We start from the raw sequence: 17944 nt of genomic DNA on the forward strand, positions 1-17944 counted from the left end.
TGAAAGCTAGCTCGCTATTGCTAGCCTCTCTGAAAATGTCCTATCGCACCTTTAAGGTACATGCTTATACCGTGTTGTCTATAACCAAGATTTTGCCAACTGTACAATTCTCATTGCTGTACCCAGTTCTTATTTTGGCTCTAATTGTAGATAAATCACAAAATGTTCACTTGGAGTTTGTCGTCATACCAGCGTTTCCTATGCTGCTACTAAATGTAAGAAATTATAACATGGTTAGTTTGCAGTATGAATTTAATGTTTAAAGACTGGGTATATTAAATTACTACAGAGATAATACTTCTTTATTTTGTTATTTCTTCTCTGGTTTCATGCAAAAACAAACCTACAGCCCCATTTTTTTTTTTACTTCAATGAGTGACCAAATAAAAGATGCATTCATGCACTAGAAGTGCTTCACGATGATGACTACGCCTTACAATGATGAAACTTCAGCCAATCAGGCAAAAGCACAGATCAGCAGTTCAGCAGGGGTGTGAATATCAGTCAATCAGAGATGGGCACGTTTTAGGAAGACATAATCAAATAATTTTGTAATGTAAGGCCCATTGATTATCATGAGAGGTGTCATGTTTGATATGTCATCTGAAAGCCAAGGCCCCTGCCCCAAATCAAGAGGATCCACAGACATACAGGGTGAGCATTACGCCCCCTGCTGGTTGTTTCTACAAGTCTCTTATCATCCAGCTGGTTTCTTGGGTACTCACCCGTCTAATATATAATAGTGCTTTGAATTATCAAGAGCAGGCTTGTTGTTTGAAGTTTAAACAACACTTTGCTTCTCTGTTGATATGCTTTTTATTGAATAGCCTTTGTGTTTGCGATCATTTGTGTTTATATATTGCTTGTTTTGTTTTTTTATTAGATTCAGTTGTTGTCATTGTGATGCATGTTTTTGTCTACTGATCTTTATTCTGTGAATTTGAAATACTTTATTGGTGAGTTTCCATAGTGGAAACTAGTTGTATGTTTTTATTTTTTTGCCCTAGGCTTTACATGTACTGTCATTCATCTTTTGTTCATACGCATTCAGTGGTTTGTTTCCACAACAAATACATTTTGTTTGTTTTTTTTGTTTTTTTACATTTCACACTTTAGGCAATTACATAATCCCACCCCCAGCACATGAGAGACTACGTAATTGGTTCTAGTTTCATTAAGGGATTTGCTGCTAGCAGTATTAGCATCAGTTCTGAGTTCATAATTCATAATTTTTTTATGCTGCTTATATTCCCATAACTACTTTGTTTATCCCATGATTATACTTTATGATCAAAATATTTGGTACAATTTTCATTAACTGTTCTGTTCACAAAAAAAAACAAACTTGGATTTTGTGATGTCGTCTTGGCCAATATGTCATCACTACTATGAGCCTGTTGGCCCCAGCAGGCTGAAATGAGTGTTTATGGTTGTTAATTATGATTTAATTATAATTAATAATAATTCCTTACATTTATATAGCGCTTTTCTGGGCACTCAAAGCGCTTTACATATTGAAGGGGGAATCTCCTCAACCACCAACAATGTGCAGCATCCACCTGGATGATGCGACGGCAGCCATATTGCGCCAGAATGCCCACCACACACCAGCTTATTGGTGGAGAGGAGACAGAGTGATGAAGCCAATCAGTATATGGGGATGATTAGGAGGTCATGATGGACAGAGGCCAGTGGGCAAATTGGGCCAGGATGTCGGGGTTACACCCCTACACTTTTCGAAGGACATCCTGGGATTTTTAACGACCACAGAGAGTCAGGACCTCGGTTTAACGTCTCATCTGAAGGACGGTGCTTTTTGACAGTATAGTGTCCCCATCAGTATACTGGGGCATTAGGACCCACACAGACCACAGGGTGAGCTCCCCCTGCTGGCCTAACTAACACCTCTTCCAGCAGCAACCTAGTTTTCCCAGGAGGTCTCCCATCTAGGTACTAACCAAGCTCAGCCCTGCTTATCTTCAGTGGGCAACCATTCTTGGGCTACAGGGTGATATGGCTGCTGAGTAGCCTTTTTAACTCTTGTACATACACACACTATGCACAACTCTTTTTCTATGACACGGATTTGCATTAATTTTTATTGTTTTTGGGAATGTTGTTAAGAAGTTTTACATTATCGTTGTGATCACATGATCATTTTTGGGGTATTGTGTGTAGGTTCTCAATGCTGCTTTGAGTTTTGACCTTAAAAATCTGACTTGGTTTAATCATACCACACCATTAGCGTGTGTTTGTGCGCTTTAGGCCAACTCTTTAATCTGAGGACATTATCCTCTGTGTGGCTTAAACTGTTAAGTGCCATCCTGGTTCACTATGCACACGTTCATGTGAGCTCATTACCTTATTTCAGACAGTGCAGTGATGCATGATTTGGCTCTGGAAGGTAGAATCTGACTGGACTGGTTCACTTCACATGCATTATAATTTGCATTAAAAACTGCCAATAGCTTTGCAAAATAATCAAAAGATCTTTCTCTCTCTTTCACACACACTTTCTCTAATGTGCTTAGTCATAATTAAATTACCCATGAAGCTGTTGTATAACAGATTTGATTGAATGACAAGCCATGGAGTTCGGACACAATTGTTCACCGCCTCTCTCACTCCATCTGTCTCTGTTTCAGTATTTTGTAAGGATAGAGGTTTGTCATAAATTCTCACCTTTTATTCAGTGCTTTTTGCTCGATGGCGTTCCTCATTATCCAGATTATTTTGTTTAAACAACCTTTTATCCATTGCAAATCTAATCTTGTTAAGAGGCCTGGTGGTAAAGTAAGCGAACATTCAGATGTGTGTTTTAAGGGTCTGGAATGTCGTTGTGCAGGTTCTTCTATAAATAGTTTCAGGTATGAATGACAGTCTTTCCCTCTCTCTCTAATCTATCTCCTCTGTTTCCCTCTTTGACTTTGACTCTATTGTTCTAGTCTCATAATATCCGTCATGTAGCAATAGAAAAAAGAATTCTATTCTAATCAGTTTCTGTGAGCATTAGGGATACACAGAAATTTCGGCTGCTGCAGATACCATTTTCATTTCTGTTCAAGAGAAAAAATGTGGCAAAAATATGAAAACTTTAACAGGCTGGATAACAGGAACTATGGCACGGTGAAAAATCTGTGTGCCTATGATGTATGTCATGTAATACATTGTTTTTCTATACAGTTGCCATTTTTTATTAACAATATTTAAAAACTTGTTGGAGCCAATGTGAAAATGTGATGTCACACTAATTTAATTAGAGGCCTTTCACAGTTTTATTTATATATGTATATAATATACAGTATATATTAGGGCTGCTTGGTTATAGGAAAAATCATAATGATTATTTTGGTCAATAATGAAATTATGCTTATTTAACACGATTATTGGCAGGTTATATGATCAAAGTTTTATATATCATAATTTATATATCAGTGAAATTTCACAGTTATTGGTACTTCAGCAAAAACTAATGCTAGGTTAACTAATGTAAGAAAAAGGTCCTTAAATAGTTACAGAAAATAACTAAACAGTCAGCAATACAATAAGAACAAAGAAACTTATTACAAACAAAACCATCAAATAAATACAACAGAACAAAAATACAAATTAAATAAACAGTGCTTTTTCAGGTAGGTGTACTAACAGTGGTATTCAGATAAGTAACAGACAACAGAAATTAATGATAAGAATTAATAATCTTTATTAAAACTACAAAATGTATTCATTCAAGAGCAGTGAGTGATTTTATCTTTGTCTTTTGTTGTTTGATTAACATTAATGACTGCAGCAGATTTATTAGGCTGCTGTCACTTTAAAAGCTGCACAGATCCAATATACTGTTCTACATGCATTTTTTTCTCAAATGTTTATATTCATTTAAGATATAACCAGCTGTGTTAATGAGGATATTCGGCAAAATGGCATTTCAACCTTTTTGTGTGTAGGCGCATATCCGAAGCCCACAGTATACCACAGCACACTTTGCTTCTGGCATTCTGCCCCATCTCAGAGCATGTGCACAGATAGCCACCTAAGGAAAAAAAGTATCTTGCAGTTTAATGCGCTTTTAATAACACTGTTTAATATCAGGCACATGCTGCAGTTTACCAACAGTAGACTGCATTTTACAACACACTTATTCGGCTGATTTGGATGTAAAGTTTGGCTTTGGAAGGAATAAAAGCGCACCGCTGTAAAGGAAAGGATGTTGTGCTGGGTGGAATGCGGCAGTGGCACAATAATCATTTTACCTTGATTTATCTTGTTTTCATAATTGATGGAAGCCAAAATCAAAATTGAAAAATCAATTGATTAATCGCACAGCCCTAGTTTAATTTAGGGCACAGTGATTCGTATAGGATTTTTGCTTCACTGTGAACCGAGGTGTTTAAAACACTGGATCATAAGCTGCTCGCATGAACCCAGAGCTGTTTTTAGGCATGGGCAAACTAGGTGGTTGCGGCAGTGTTCAGGGGTGCTGTAACTCTGAGGATTGAGTTACTCTAGGGCTTTTTACACTGTGCTTAACCCCGGGTTATCATTCTAAACACCTCGGGTAAAGGAGCGTTTCACACTTGTACTTTAGATGCGGGGTTATGAAACCCTGCTCTGGAGCAGGGTTAGCACCACTTTCGCGGTGTTAACTCCGCACCGTGGTGTGAAACGATGCAGTGTTAGAATGTTACAACTACATGCTTAGCAACCGATAACCAATCGTGTGCCTTATATTCACGCGTTTTGTGCAGTCACGGAAACACAGCGTGATGTTTAAACAATCGTTTCTGCATATGAGAGGAAAAAGTCAAACGGAGATGGAAAACGTTATAATTTGAATGAAGAAGAAACTGGCAATCTTTTTATAGTTCAAAAAGTTTGAAAAAATTTTTTTGATATTACAGTCAGCAATGTGTAATATGAGGACGCGCAATGCCTTTATATAAACAGGTCACGTGCTGCGTTTGTCCAGTCAGTGACACTGACACCGCAGATATGAATGACCCAGGGTTAAATATTTAAAGTGTGAAAAGCCCTTTTGTCTCTCTCTCTTATTATGCAGACTTTAGGTTCAGGGCAGGGCAGGCCTGACTCTCCTGTCTACACAAACTTGCAGGAGCTGAAGATCACTCAGTCATCTACCCCTCCACTGCCGTCTTCCTCTCCACTCCACACCATTGGTGACTGGGAGACTCACAAAGACCAGAATGGCAGACACTTCTACTACAACCGCAGCACGCAGGAGAGGACCTGGAAACCACCACGGGCACGGGATAGTCTCACTAGGAAAGAGGGGAAACAAGACATGACTGACACTGAGGTACACACCCTTAGATTAGACACTTTACAACAGTTGGTGATGCATGCACGCACACACACACACACACACACACACACACACACACACACACACACACACACACACACACACACACACACACACACACACACACACACACACACACACACACACACACACACACACACACACACACATATATGCATTGTCACTTTTATCATTTTATATCATATCATCATATGTGGCTTGCAAAAGGTGAAGAACAACTCCATCAGGGACAAAATATCCTCTGTGGCCTTGGGAAATGCATGATGGGCTAGCTAAACTCTTTCTTTACCTTCTGTATGTTTATACGCATGCAAAGCATTCTGGGTAACTGAGTTTCTCTTATCTGGTGGGCGAAGGGTTGATAGACTGATTTATTTCTCGTCTCTCTATTCCTTGTCTGCATCTCTGAAATAACTCTTTCACTTTCTTTTTCTCTCTCATCTTCATTTCTACTCGTTTTGCTTTTTTGTAATTGGCTGGGTGAAGGTTCTGTCATCGGAGGAAAACTGTCTGAGCAGCCAATCAGACAGCCAGTACGGTTCGCCCCCTAGAGGCTGGTCTGAAGAAATGGATGAGCATGGACACACTCTGTATGTGTCTGACTATACTAATGAGAAGGTACAGACAAACTCGGTGTTTGTGTGCTTGCGTGACCATTTTTTTCTTACAAATCTCACTAATGTAGAATCTACTAACTTCTTTCATCAATAACTGGCTTGTTTAATGCCTTTTTTTTTTTTTAGATGGCCACACTTGTTTTTCCTCATTTGTATGGTTTAACATACTGTATGACGGGTTATAACTAGGGCTGGGCGGTATGACGAGATATATCGTTACCACAATTTTCTATATCGAGTACATTGCGGTATATAAATATATAGCACTATTGACACTTCAGAGTGTTGAAATGCATAAATGAGAATATAAAGAGTGGGACAAGTGTTAAAAGCAGAATATATCTTGAAAAGGATATAAATATTTTTCTATTAATCTTTTAGTCTGAGTTTACATTGCTCATATCTATTTTGACATGCCATATTTGTCCCATGCTATTTATCACTAGACCTATGTCAACTGCAATTTTGAGAGTGAATCCCGCATTTATATGTATATGTCACTTCTGAAATTTAGCAGCGTTTAACTGGCCATCGGTCCTCTTAGCAGAGCGAGTGACGAGGCCGCACACTGCATGCGTAACATCAAGCAAAGTTCCTTGGTAGCGTTCTTAACATTTCTCACAGCGCATTTCCTGTGCAATGTAAATTGCTTCAACCTCTCCAAAGTTTATGAAATGTGTGAGGAATTGGAATCGGGTGTTTCTAAAACACACAGCGTCATCATGCATCTGCGGTTAAAAACGAAGCTCAGAATCGACTGTGAAATTCTCAGAAATTACCCTGAATCGCAATGTATCTTTTTTTCCCTCTCCCACCCCTAGCTGACACCAGGACTCAGTTGTTTAAAAAATAAAAAGACATGAAATTTCATGTATAGCTAAAAACAATAGGATTATTTTCACTTGTCAATCATCATTTTTTTTTAGTTTTACAATTTAACCAAACTTTGTATAAAGATGATTCTCAGCTATGTGAAAGATATAACGGAGTGAAGTGATTTACCATTTTACTTAACATGTAAAATGGTAAATCAATGGGTAGTCCCATTCTATACAATGTATCTATACACTGTATTTAATTTGCATAATAATGTGTTCGGTCCCACTTTATATTAAGTGGCCTTAACTACTATGTACTTACATCAAAAAATAAGTACAATGTACTTATTGGGTTCATATTGAATTGCAAAACAATATTGGGAAACAATATTGGGAAACAGGTAAGATTAGGGAAAGCTTTGTTGGTATGGGTAGGATTAAGGGTAGGGGTAAGATGTAAGGGATGGGTCAACAAATGTAATTACAGAAAATAATTACAGATGTAATTACATGCAGGTGTTTTTAAAAGATAAGTACAATGTAAAAACATGTATGTACACAATAAGTGCATTGTATCAAATGATTAATTTAAATGTAAGTACATAGTAGTTAAGGCCACTTAATATAAAGTGGGACCATGTGTTTTTGTAATGAAAAAAGAAGTGTATAATGGGAGTAATAATTGGCAACATTTTCACAATATCATATATTTTATACTGAATATTGATATATAATTTATTTTCCAATTCACTTGTTGTGTCTCCCAAAATGCCTGATAAACATGCTTTAAGTCCTGGTGTCCTACAGTGAAATCAATGCCCTGTTTTGTAACAGAAAGTCATATTTTGATTAGAAACCTCATAACATTTTCCTGAGATGTTGATTTTGAAAAAAATTTAAAATTTGTCAGATTTAAATAATTACAAAATTTTATCATATTTCCACAAGTGTGCTAAATGTGATCACTAAATTAATGTCAGTCATTTTATAGAACATGGAGGAGTTGTCGTAGTGAAACCTCCAAACATTTGATATCTCTGAAAAGTCCTGAATGTGCTCTTTACAGGGCATCCAGACTTAAAATTGTGCCATGTATGATTTCAGAGAAATTCACTAAAATATAATGTCCACTACAGAGGACAAAAGTCTATTCCTGGGTCCCAGGAGGATATGCTATTATTACAGTATCACCTGAGGGTGTTCTTGCTTTCGTTTGAGGGTGCTTATATTTAAATTTGACAGATTTTTTTTTTTTTTTTTTACCTTTGTTTTAATTAAAAAATTATTTGTGATCAAACATTAATTGGCAGACCCCCTGCAGTACCACTGTGGACCCTCAGTTTATGAACCATGTTCTAGCTGTTTTTGAACATAAGCCGAACATAAGAATTTTTAGATCTAATTTGAGCTTTGGTTGTGCTGAAATATTTGAACTTTTGCAACTTGACTATATGCAATGACCCATACTGGATGTGATGTATTCCAATCAAAACTATGAGCGAAAGGTGAGGAGTAGCAATAATTTTTTGCACTAAACTTTAATCTTTAAACGCTGTTCTATAAAATGGGTGATTATGAATAATTATCTCCTACGCAAGAAACGTGTCTGATTAGGGTTAGATGAACCCAAAACTAGCCTTACATGGCTTTCTCAAGACCGATTAGTCAACTGGTTGTTCAGGCAACTGAATGACTAGTTGCTTTTGAAGATGTTATTTTGCACATCATGCCTCTGTGTGTTTTGTATATGTATATAGTGGTTGAGACACACAGACGAACGAGGCCGGCTGTATTACTACAGTGCAGGTGACTCCAGATCTGAATGGGAGCTTCCTAAAATTGGTCTTAAATCACAGGTGAGACTAACAACAGATTCCGGTGCTTATCAGCATTAAAAATATTTAGTCAGGAAGTCCCATATATCCCTTTCAATTTGATTTAAATCAAATAATCCCGGTTTCAATTCCCTGCATGGTGCTTAGTTGAAAGTGTGCGTCTGTGTGTGCATGTACACATTGCATGTATATCAAGATTTGTTTGCCTAACAGACATCATTGCCAGTCCTAATAATTTTGCATCTTCTCGTCCCATCTATTTTAGTCTAACCACACACCTCTGCTGCCAGGAGATGCACACAAAACTCGTAGTCTTGATCGGAGACTGCCAGATCCCATTCCTATCATCAGGACGAGACACAGCATATATTCAGAGTCCACTGACAAGGTACACATACATATACATACAAACTAAGAGGAAAAAAAGGGATATCGTAACATTTTACCAGGGATAAAACTATTCCAATTCAGTAAAAATGGCAGGCTTGATTAATCCAACATGTTGTTTTAAGGTGGTTTTATCTTCATTTAGTGGTTAAACTCTTATTTTTTAGTCTTTTATGAAGATTGACAAAGTCACAGTGTAACTGCTTATAGGTTATTTTAGTTATTAGTGCTGGCTTGGTTGAAATGAACGCATTTCTTTTGGTTTTTAGTGACGTAAAAGTCTCCCATCCTGATTTGGGTGATGTTCACATGTGCTTTATGTTTGACTGAAGTTAAAACAGAAATCTATCAAGGACCGGCGAGCCTTCCCCCTGCACCGCAAAAGCACCTTCCGCTCTCACCCTTATAGGCCACAAGTCAGTGTTGTCCCACCCCTATATCCCACCAAGCAATCACGTCAAATGAGATGATGCATGCCCACTTTTGCCTATTGCAACTCATTTCAGTACACACAGTGATTTCTGAACAAATGTGTTCAAACTGCATGAGAAATTGCTAGGGATGCTCCGATCAGGATTTTTGCAGCATGATTTTTTTCGTCATGATCAACTGAAATTAAGACCTGTCAATCCCAGCACTCTCTAGCTTTAAAGCAGTGTCCGATTGGTCTCAACACATCGTCCCTACCCACCATACTTGATATCCAGTTTTCATAGGTTGAACTTTCAAATTACGTTGGCAAACACTGCGTCATAATCACAACACGCAATCGTATCCCAGAAGATTTAGCCAGGCAGCATGTCATGTCACACCATGAGGATGTTCTCAAGATCTATGCATCATGTTATGTTGTTTTTGGGCTTGTTTGAACTGCTCTAAATAAAGATGTGTAATTTACTATGGTTTACTAATGTTTTGTGACTCCCGATCGAATTATAGAATGTGATGATCAGCCGATACTGATCTGCAGCCAATCGATCTGAGCATCCCTAGAAATTGCACTTGAATATATCCTGCTTAAAGTAATCGTTTCAGCTCTGTGATCATGTACACAAACTTATGTTGCTCACATCCTCTAGAATGTTTATTTTTGCTTCAATTGATAGTTTTGAGTGGCGTAAATTTAAGGAGATGATGTCAGAATTTATATTTTTCAATAAACTGTCTCTTTAATGATTTGAGAAATGCTTTGCAATTGTGATTAATCACATACTTTGATTAAAAGATCAGTAATAGAAAAAGCATGTCCTGTCTGGCTTTGGAAACTGATGCTGTCTTCAAACAATCTGTTTTAACCTAATAAATGATATTGACTTCAAGCAAAGACAGAATATCTTGACTGATCCTATCTCATTAACGTATTATTACAGGTGTTGACACAAGTTTGAATTATGTGGTTTGTTGTTTTCTTGTCTAGGACACTAAAACTGGCTCCCCCGACTCTGACTCGTCCTGTCCCTCCTCTCCTAAGCCCCCCCAGTCTGTTAGTATCAGCATCATCCATTCTTTCTCTTCCTGGTCCTCGTTTTTTCCCCTTTGTCTTAACTCCTCTTTATGCTGAGCTCTGATATGTTGTGTGCTTGTGGTGTGGGTTTATAATAAATCAATAACCAAGAGAGCCTAAGCGTTAAGGGCTGATTATAGGCTTTATGTGAAGTGAACCCTCTTGGTCATTGGAAAATCACTGGACGGCCTCTCATGGATCACTGCCTTTAGTAAGCACCTGCAATATGTCCAGACTGTCAAGTGATTACATTCATTAGCAGTGATATTAATAAAAAATAAAGTAATTCTAAGTCACTGTGGTGCATTGATACCGAATAGAATTGATATGTGATCACAGGTGTCTACATCAGCTATTTTACATTTGCTTTGTTTTGCTGCTTCTTTAGTAAAACACTGACTGTAAGGTAGGTCAGTACAAACAGGTCTAAACCACTGTTCTTTTGTAATTTCTCTTTTGGTGGTTCAGTATTTGCTGCCACTGGGCAAAATCAGGTTGCTTGTCTTTTCTCGCTCTCTTCTGGATTGATTCTATGGCCGCTATCACTCTTAACTGGAGTTTGTTTATTTAGGTTTGTCCTCCTTTTCTCTTTTCACATCTGTTTGTCTATTCTTCCTTTCAGCCGTCAGAGAAATGTGGCAATTTAAACATGACTAAAATCACTGAAAATGGAAAAAAGGTCCGGTAAGTAAAAACAAACATGGAGGGTTTGCTCATATTTATCTGACAGATTGAACAAATGACTACTGCCGTGCTGATATTGTAATTGGTTTCTTTGTCTAATTTCATGCCTACAGGAAGAACTGGACCTCCTATTGGACAGTTTTGCAGGGTTCATTACTGCTATTTAATAAAGGCCAAGGGAGCGGGACTGGTTGGGTGAGTGACAGTTCAGTGCTGAGAGAAAATCATTAGTAGCCCATGTGATGTACTCTGTTTTATATGTCTGGTGTGTATGTTAATGTGCTGTTTAGTTTGGAAGAGACCAGAAGCTGGAGTTCAGTGTGGATCTCAAAGGGGGGTCAGTGGACTGGGCGTCTAAAGACAAATCCAGCAAGAAACATGTTCTAGAGGTAAACAGACTGTTGGAGACTGATCTCACATTTCTTGTTGACTGATTAGAAATTAAGGTGTTTGAGGGTGTGTGTGTGTGTGTCTAATCATTTAGCAGGAAGGCTAAATTTACAAAAGATTTAATTAAAGTTTGATAAGCAGAATCACTTATTACAGCTATATTCTCAGAGGAAGTCATGAATGGGGAAAAAATTGGAAGTTAATGAGTTTGCAGCATGTTCAGCTGTTCAGGCATGAGTTTGCAACAAGTTGGCCACAAATGTTTTACACAATGCTAGTAAATAACAATGCAAGAATGACTCTCACTGATTAAGGTCGGAGACTGTGACGTTTTCTGCCAACTTTTATCTCAATGGAAAGTTTGCCATCAGAAGTTTAATTAGGAAGCCAAAAGATTTTTTTCCTTTTATTGTCGTATCTCCAGAACAAAACAAAGGTAGATTCTTACATTCTCTCATGAAAATGTGAGTGGTGCTTTAACACCCATACACCCCCCCACCACCACCCCTGCTATTTTGCAATTAATACAGTCAGTAGGTAATACAACATATTTTAAATGGGTGAATGTTTTCATTTCATCAGCCATTGGCAGATGAAGCAGGATTTATTGACCTAATTGGCTCTCTGTGCTTGATTTGGTTAAATGAGGTCTGAATATTTATCCATTTAAAGAGGTCTGAATGTTGAACTGCTATTAAGACCATTCAGTGGATTAACCTGTCCTTTTTTTATGGTGCCTGAATAAAGCTTTGCTAAACACAGCTTAATGTTTGAACATGGTTCATGTGTAACAAATATTGATTTAATTTCATTTGTAGCTGAAGACCCGGCAGGGCATGGAGCTCCTCTTGCAGTCAGACAATGACAGCTTCATTAGCGATTGGCACAAAGCTTTGACTGATGCCATACACACATATGTAAGATTACTCTTCTATATGCATACACTTACTTTATGTCTCCACTCTAATTGTTCTGAATCCTTGTACTGACATTAATGTGTTTCATGTTGCAGATGTGGGAGTCTGATGAGGCCATTGAAGAAGACTTGTCAGAATCTCCTGACATGGAGAAACATGACAAAGAAAAAGAGCAAAGAAACTCCAAGAAGAACAGAGGTGTGTGTGTATGTATGTGTGTATATATATATATATATATATATATATATATATATATATATATATATATATATATATATATATATATATATATATATAATTTTTTTTTTTTTTTTTTTTTTTTTTTTTTTGTAGTCTTTTAAAAAGGAATCTAAAAACTAAATGCAATGTAGTGTTGTGAAAAATTTTGATTTTTCTATACAGATTGATGCTGAAATATCTGAAATGCTTCCAATACTCATTTTCCGCAGAATAGATACATGATACCAGCTGCGCTTTCTCACTCTCTTATCTCTCCAACCAACATCAAGTTGATAAACCTAAAGCTGTCATGAAAATTAAACAGTCAAATACACACAAAATAATGTCAAAATGCTAGTCTTGGCAAGTATTCATGTAAACAGTCAGTTATGTTTTAAGTGAACGTAAACAGTTGAGAAAGAAAACAGTGTCAACATGTGTAACAGTATAATGGATCTGTGTGTCAGGTCTTAAAGTGACAGCAGCCTAATATACCTGCTGCCAATTTATAAGATAATTCTAAAAATATATATTTGGCAGTTTTTCCCCATGGTATCGATGTCAAAATTATGGCCAGTAAAAATGCTGTGTGGCTAGTAACTTTGGAAAACTACTAGCCACAGTGGCTGGCTGGTGAGCAAAAAAGTTAATGTCAAGCCCTGAAAATGAAGTCAACAAATTCTAGAAAAAAAATTAAGCTCCAAATAAACATCAAGAAATTTCAAAAAGTAGTAAATGTTAAATAAAGTAAAAAAATGTTAAATACTGCTACTGAAGTTGCAAGCAGTTTCATCTTTGGTTTAATTTTCATGACAGCTGCAGGTGTATTTACATGAATACTCACCAATACAGCCATTTTGACCAAATTTGAGGTGTATTTGACTGTTCAGGCATGGCACATGTTCACATGGCACATGTACATTCTGTATCGGCTGAATCAGTAACAGTAGTCCAGTAGATCTTTAAATGTTGTTAATATAGGCAGCTCATTAGGTTTTTTTTTTGTTTTTGTTTTTTGTTACCAATCACTGTATTCAGCCCAGTGCACCTGGAGTGTTGTACCCTTCCTTAAATAGATTTCTCCACCCTTGATTCTTTAGATATTAAGAAGTCTGTAAGCATGGATAATGCAGAACAGAAGAAGAAGACCAAGCTGATGAAGCTTCTCACAGGCAGACCCACTTTACAGGCTGTCAAAGACAAGGGCTACATTAAAGGTACCACATGCATCTACAAACAGAACTTGGTGATCTCAGGGTTATCTGTAAAATTCACAGGCAGTTTATATTGTTTGATTTTCTCTCTTTTTGTAGATCAGGTGTTTGGCTCCAGTTTGAGCAGTCTTTGTCAGAGAGAGAACTCCACCGTCCCTCGCTTCGTCTGGATTTGCATCGAGCATGTGGAGAGGACCGGTAATGTTCTGTTTAACCTATGTGAAGCTGAATATTAACTCTCAAAATCCTAAATTTACCCATGAATAATTATGCTTAAAACTTTTTAAATTACTATTTTCACTCCTTGTCACTGACTGCCTTTTCATGCACAACATAAGTATTGTAATATTCCTGTGTATGTGGTTGTTTTAAAGGCACAATATGCAAGATTTTTGGATTAAAATCTAAAAACACTAGAACAATGTTATATATTTTGTAGACATGTGTACTTATATTATCCCAATTGTTTCCAAGAATGTCTAAATGCAGACAAATAAGCAATTTTAACCAGGACACGGACCGTGTCCATGCGTCACCAATCAATGACATCATATCCGCGTTACCCTCGATTTCTTTTGCAACAAGTCTCTCATAGTAGCCACCGAGTGAACACAGAGTAGTATTATAACAACTTTCAACACACAAATGTATCTAATATGATAAAACAGCGCTGCGTTACCCCATATACGCATGACCGGAAGAAGCGAAAGCGGCATAATAAAAGCTCCATTGCTATCTTGAGCCGTGTGTTGCACTTGTCTCTCGTTATCAATCGCTCCAGCGACACCGATCCGCTCCAATGTCTTTCAGCCACACCCTGCTTCATACTACAGTAATGTTAATAAATCTTTAATACATTAACTCATCCATGAATATGATTTCTGCCTGCGTCCCATCAGATTCTTTTCCACCGGCTTGCGACGTGAAGACAACACCTCCCACGCTTCAGCGAAATCAAGGCGTCATCAAGCTACACCTTTGTTTTGAATAAGCGACTTCTAGCAGCGAAATTTACATATTGTGCCTTTAAGTATGCCAAACTACACATGCACACATGCATGTTTCCTTTCCCCCAGTTATTTACCAGGAGATTTAGTGCTGCCATTGATTATATAGTATACTCAGCTATTATTAGTTTTATTACTACTTTTTCACAATAATTTAATTAAGACCTGAACACAACACCATCACAAAATTGAAAAGGGCGGGCAAGCATTGATGTTAATTTCTTTTAATAGTCATATAAAAACAAGTCAGTCTTATTATCACTCCAGAAATGTGTCCATTTAGCTTGAGTTGCTATACCTGAATACTTAGCTAAGCATCTGTTAGCACACACAATTCCTTGCATGTCTTCTTACAGTGGATTTTCTGAATGAGGTGTTTTCTTTGCAATTACGACACTAACATGACTCAATACTAAGAATATTGCCAAATTCTGATAAATATTACAATTTGCGTGTGCATGTAAACGGATGAGTTGATGTGCTGCTGCAAACTGCATCTTAATATGCATTCTAATGCTTTGTAATGATTATCATTTCTTTGTCTCTTTCTCCCTTCATCCAGGTTTAGGAGTGGATGGTTTGTACAGAGTCAGTGGAAATTTGGCCATCATACAAAAACTGAGATTTGCTGTTAATCATGGTACGCACTTCCACCATTTTACAGCCTTACTGATGTGTGTATATATAACCAATTACTGGGGAAAAAACTGATAGTTTGTGTTACTATAATCCACATAAATGCAGATGAGAAAGTGGATTTAGGGGACAGTAAATGGGAGGACATTCACGTGACCACTGGAGCTCTGAAGATGTTTTTCCGCGAGCTACCAGAACCTTTATTCACTTATGCTTTCTTCAACGACTTCATCGCCGCTATCAGTGAGTGGAGAAGAATATTTGAAAGACGACTGTTTAAAGAGAGATGTTTCTTGCACATTTTTACCACTTTTGTGTGTGTTCTTCATGTAGAAATGCCAGATTATAAGCACAAAGTTCAGACGGTTAAGGATCTGATGAAGCAACTGCCACGGCCCAACCACGACACCATACAGGTGCTCTTCAAACACCTGAAGAAGTGAGTATTAAAGGGAAAGGAGACCAAACAATTTTTTTTTATTTATTTTTTTTTTACTGTAGAAAGTGCATAATCATAAATGGAAATGATTAGGTCGTTTATAATTAGAAAAATGCTAAAATAGTTTTTGATGAAGTGTATGTCATGTCAACTGCCCCCGTGTTTATAACCTTTTTCTCTGTTTGTAGAGTGATCCAGCATGTCGACGAGAACAGGATGACCACCCAGAGTGTAGCCATCGTGTTCGGCCCGACACTTCTGCGCCCGGAGACAGAGACGGCAAATATGGCCGTGCACATGGTCTACCAGAACCAGATTGTTGAGCTTGTTCTTATGGAATATGAGACCATATTCGGCAGGTAGGTCACATACATCGGACCCTTTGACCAAATTCAACGGGCCAGTCACTGCTGAGGACCGGACAGCCCATTGACTGCCAGTCTGAACACTGAACATGTTTTGGTATGTTTACATGAGAGGACCGCCCATATTAGAAAACCATTCTGGCTTCAACATAAACAGTCTAATCCTTGCTCATATCTTTATTGGACTAACTTATAGTCATGTTTTTCTTGCCTGGATGTTGTATTTTTTATATATATACCCAAATCCATTGGACTATGTGATTTTTGGACCATTTACGGCTTTGGTTGAAGCAACGAGGGCTTGAAATATGAATTTTTCTGTCCGACTGAAAACCATGTTGCTTATGGAAGAAATCTAATGCATCATTTTAGATTTCCATTCACTACTAGTATTACATTTTACATCACGTCTTTCCGTGGTAATACTGTAACACATTTTGGAACAACACGTCAAACTGATTGACTGACATGATAGACATAGATTTTATCTTGTATTAAAATTCAAATCTCTGCGGGGATGGATTTCATTCTGTTCTGGCCTGCTGGAAGTGACCTCTGAGATGACCACTGCTGGGAAACACTGGAATTATTGTGTAGACTCCATAGATTCGGACACACAATCTTTTGTTTGAGTCTCGGCAGTATGCAAGTATATGTCTGGTATATTTCATGCTGTGTGAGCGCATCTGTCCATCTTGGCCCTTAGAGAGACTGGAGTAAAATGTGTGCACAACAAATTTAATCCTGTGAAGACATTAGATTCGCAATTGTTCCTGACCAGACCCCAGTCATGCAAGTCTCACATCCTATTTAATATGAGTACAGTATGCTGTAGACAAAATAGCATGTGAAGATCTTGTATTAGAGAGAGAAATTGTGAGTGGGTTAAACCGGATTTCTCTTTGTAAAGATATCTGATGGACATACTATATGTGTGTGTGTGTGAGGAGTAAAGCAGGAGAGCACATGGAGGTAAAGGCACCACAATTGTATTAGAGACTTTATTAAAATGTTTTCATAAGAATTATTTCAGATATGGTTATTTGGTAAATGGCTGTTGAATGTAATTCATCAAATGTTCTGCTTTATGTTGCAGAGCTTTGTCTTGATCAAAATAAAGTTGACAAGGCAAATCTGTCACCTTGTTGAGTGTCATTACTCCCGAAGTTTCTCCACCAGGGGGCAGCAAACATCAAAGTAACACTGGTTGTTGTTTTGTTTTTCATGTGTCCGCATGAACTTTTTCACATAAAATTTAACTACTGGTATATGAACCTACTCTTTAATTTCACCTGATGATTATTATGAATTAGATCAAAGCATTTTGTAGGGCAGCTGTATAAAGAAATGTTCTGGTTCAGATATCTGTTGCAAGTTTGTTACTGTAAATGCTATTTTGGTTTGCTTTTGAGGGGAGAATCTAAATGACTGGTCCCAGAACATTCCTTTAATGCTGCTGATATATTATGACAGATTATATTGTTAGATAAAGATGCAGACTAACCACACAAGGAAGAAAAAAAGAGGAATTAGATGCAGTTTGTTCATCGCATCTCTTATTTCTTTTT

The 17944-nt window shown here is 37.5% G+C and overlaps 1 protein-coding gene across 5 annotated transcripts in view; it reads left to right on the forward strand.

Moving 5' to 3' along the window:
• arhgap12a (Rho GTPase activating protein 12a) overlaps positions 1-17736 on the forward strand; it is a 30513-nt gene extending 12777 nt beyond the window's left edge. The window contains exons 3-19 of one of the 5 annotated variants that reach the window (XM_067362253.1): positions 5060-5317; positions 5831-5962; positions 8537-8635; positions 8880-9002; positions 9334-9417; positions 10419-10484; positions 11128-11189; positions 11303-11384; positions 11480-11578; positions 12398-12496; positions 12592-12694; positions 13816-13932; positions 14029-14127; positions 15499-15576; positions 15681-15815; positions 15906-16011; positions 16200-17736. In XM_067362253.1, coding sequence (XP_067218354.1) covers positions 5060-5317; positions 5831-5962; positions 8537-8635; positions 8880-9002; positions 9334-9417; positions 10419-10484; positions 11128-11189; positions 11303-11384; positions 11480-11578; positions 12398-12496; positions 12592-12694; positions 13816-13932; positions 14029-14127; positions 15499-15576; positions 15681-15815; positions 15906-16011; positions 16200-16374 — 1917 coding nt within the window. In that variant the 3' untranslated portion in view covers positions 16375-17736. The remainder of the gene's footprint in view (positions 1-5059; positions 5318-5830; positions 5963-8536; positions 8636-8879; positions 9003-9333; positions 9418-10418; positions 10485-11127; positions 11190-11302; positions 11385-11479; positions 11579-12397; positions 12497-12591; positions 12695-13815; positions 13933-14028; positions 14128-15498; positions 15577-15680; positions 15816-15905; positions 16012-16199) is intronic. The other 4 variants (XM_067362254.1, XM_067362255.1, XM_067362256.1 and 1 more) reach the window with 4 other exon arrangements.
• The last annotated feature ends 208 nt before the right edge of the window (positions 17737-17944 follow it).

The sequence above is a fragment of the Chanodichthys erythropterus genome, chromosome 16 (assembly GCF_024489055.1).
Source record: "Chanodichthys erythropterus isolate Z2021 chromosome 16, ASM2448905v1, whole genome shotgun sequence".
Lineage (NCBI taxonomy): Eukaryota > Metazoa > Chordata > Actinopteri > Cypriniformes > Xenocyprididae > Chanodichthys > Chanodichthys erythropterus.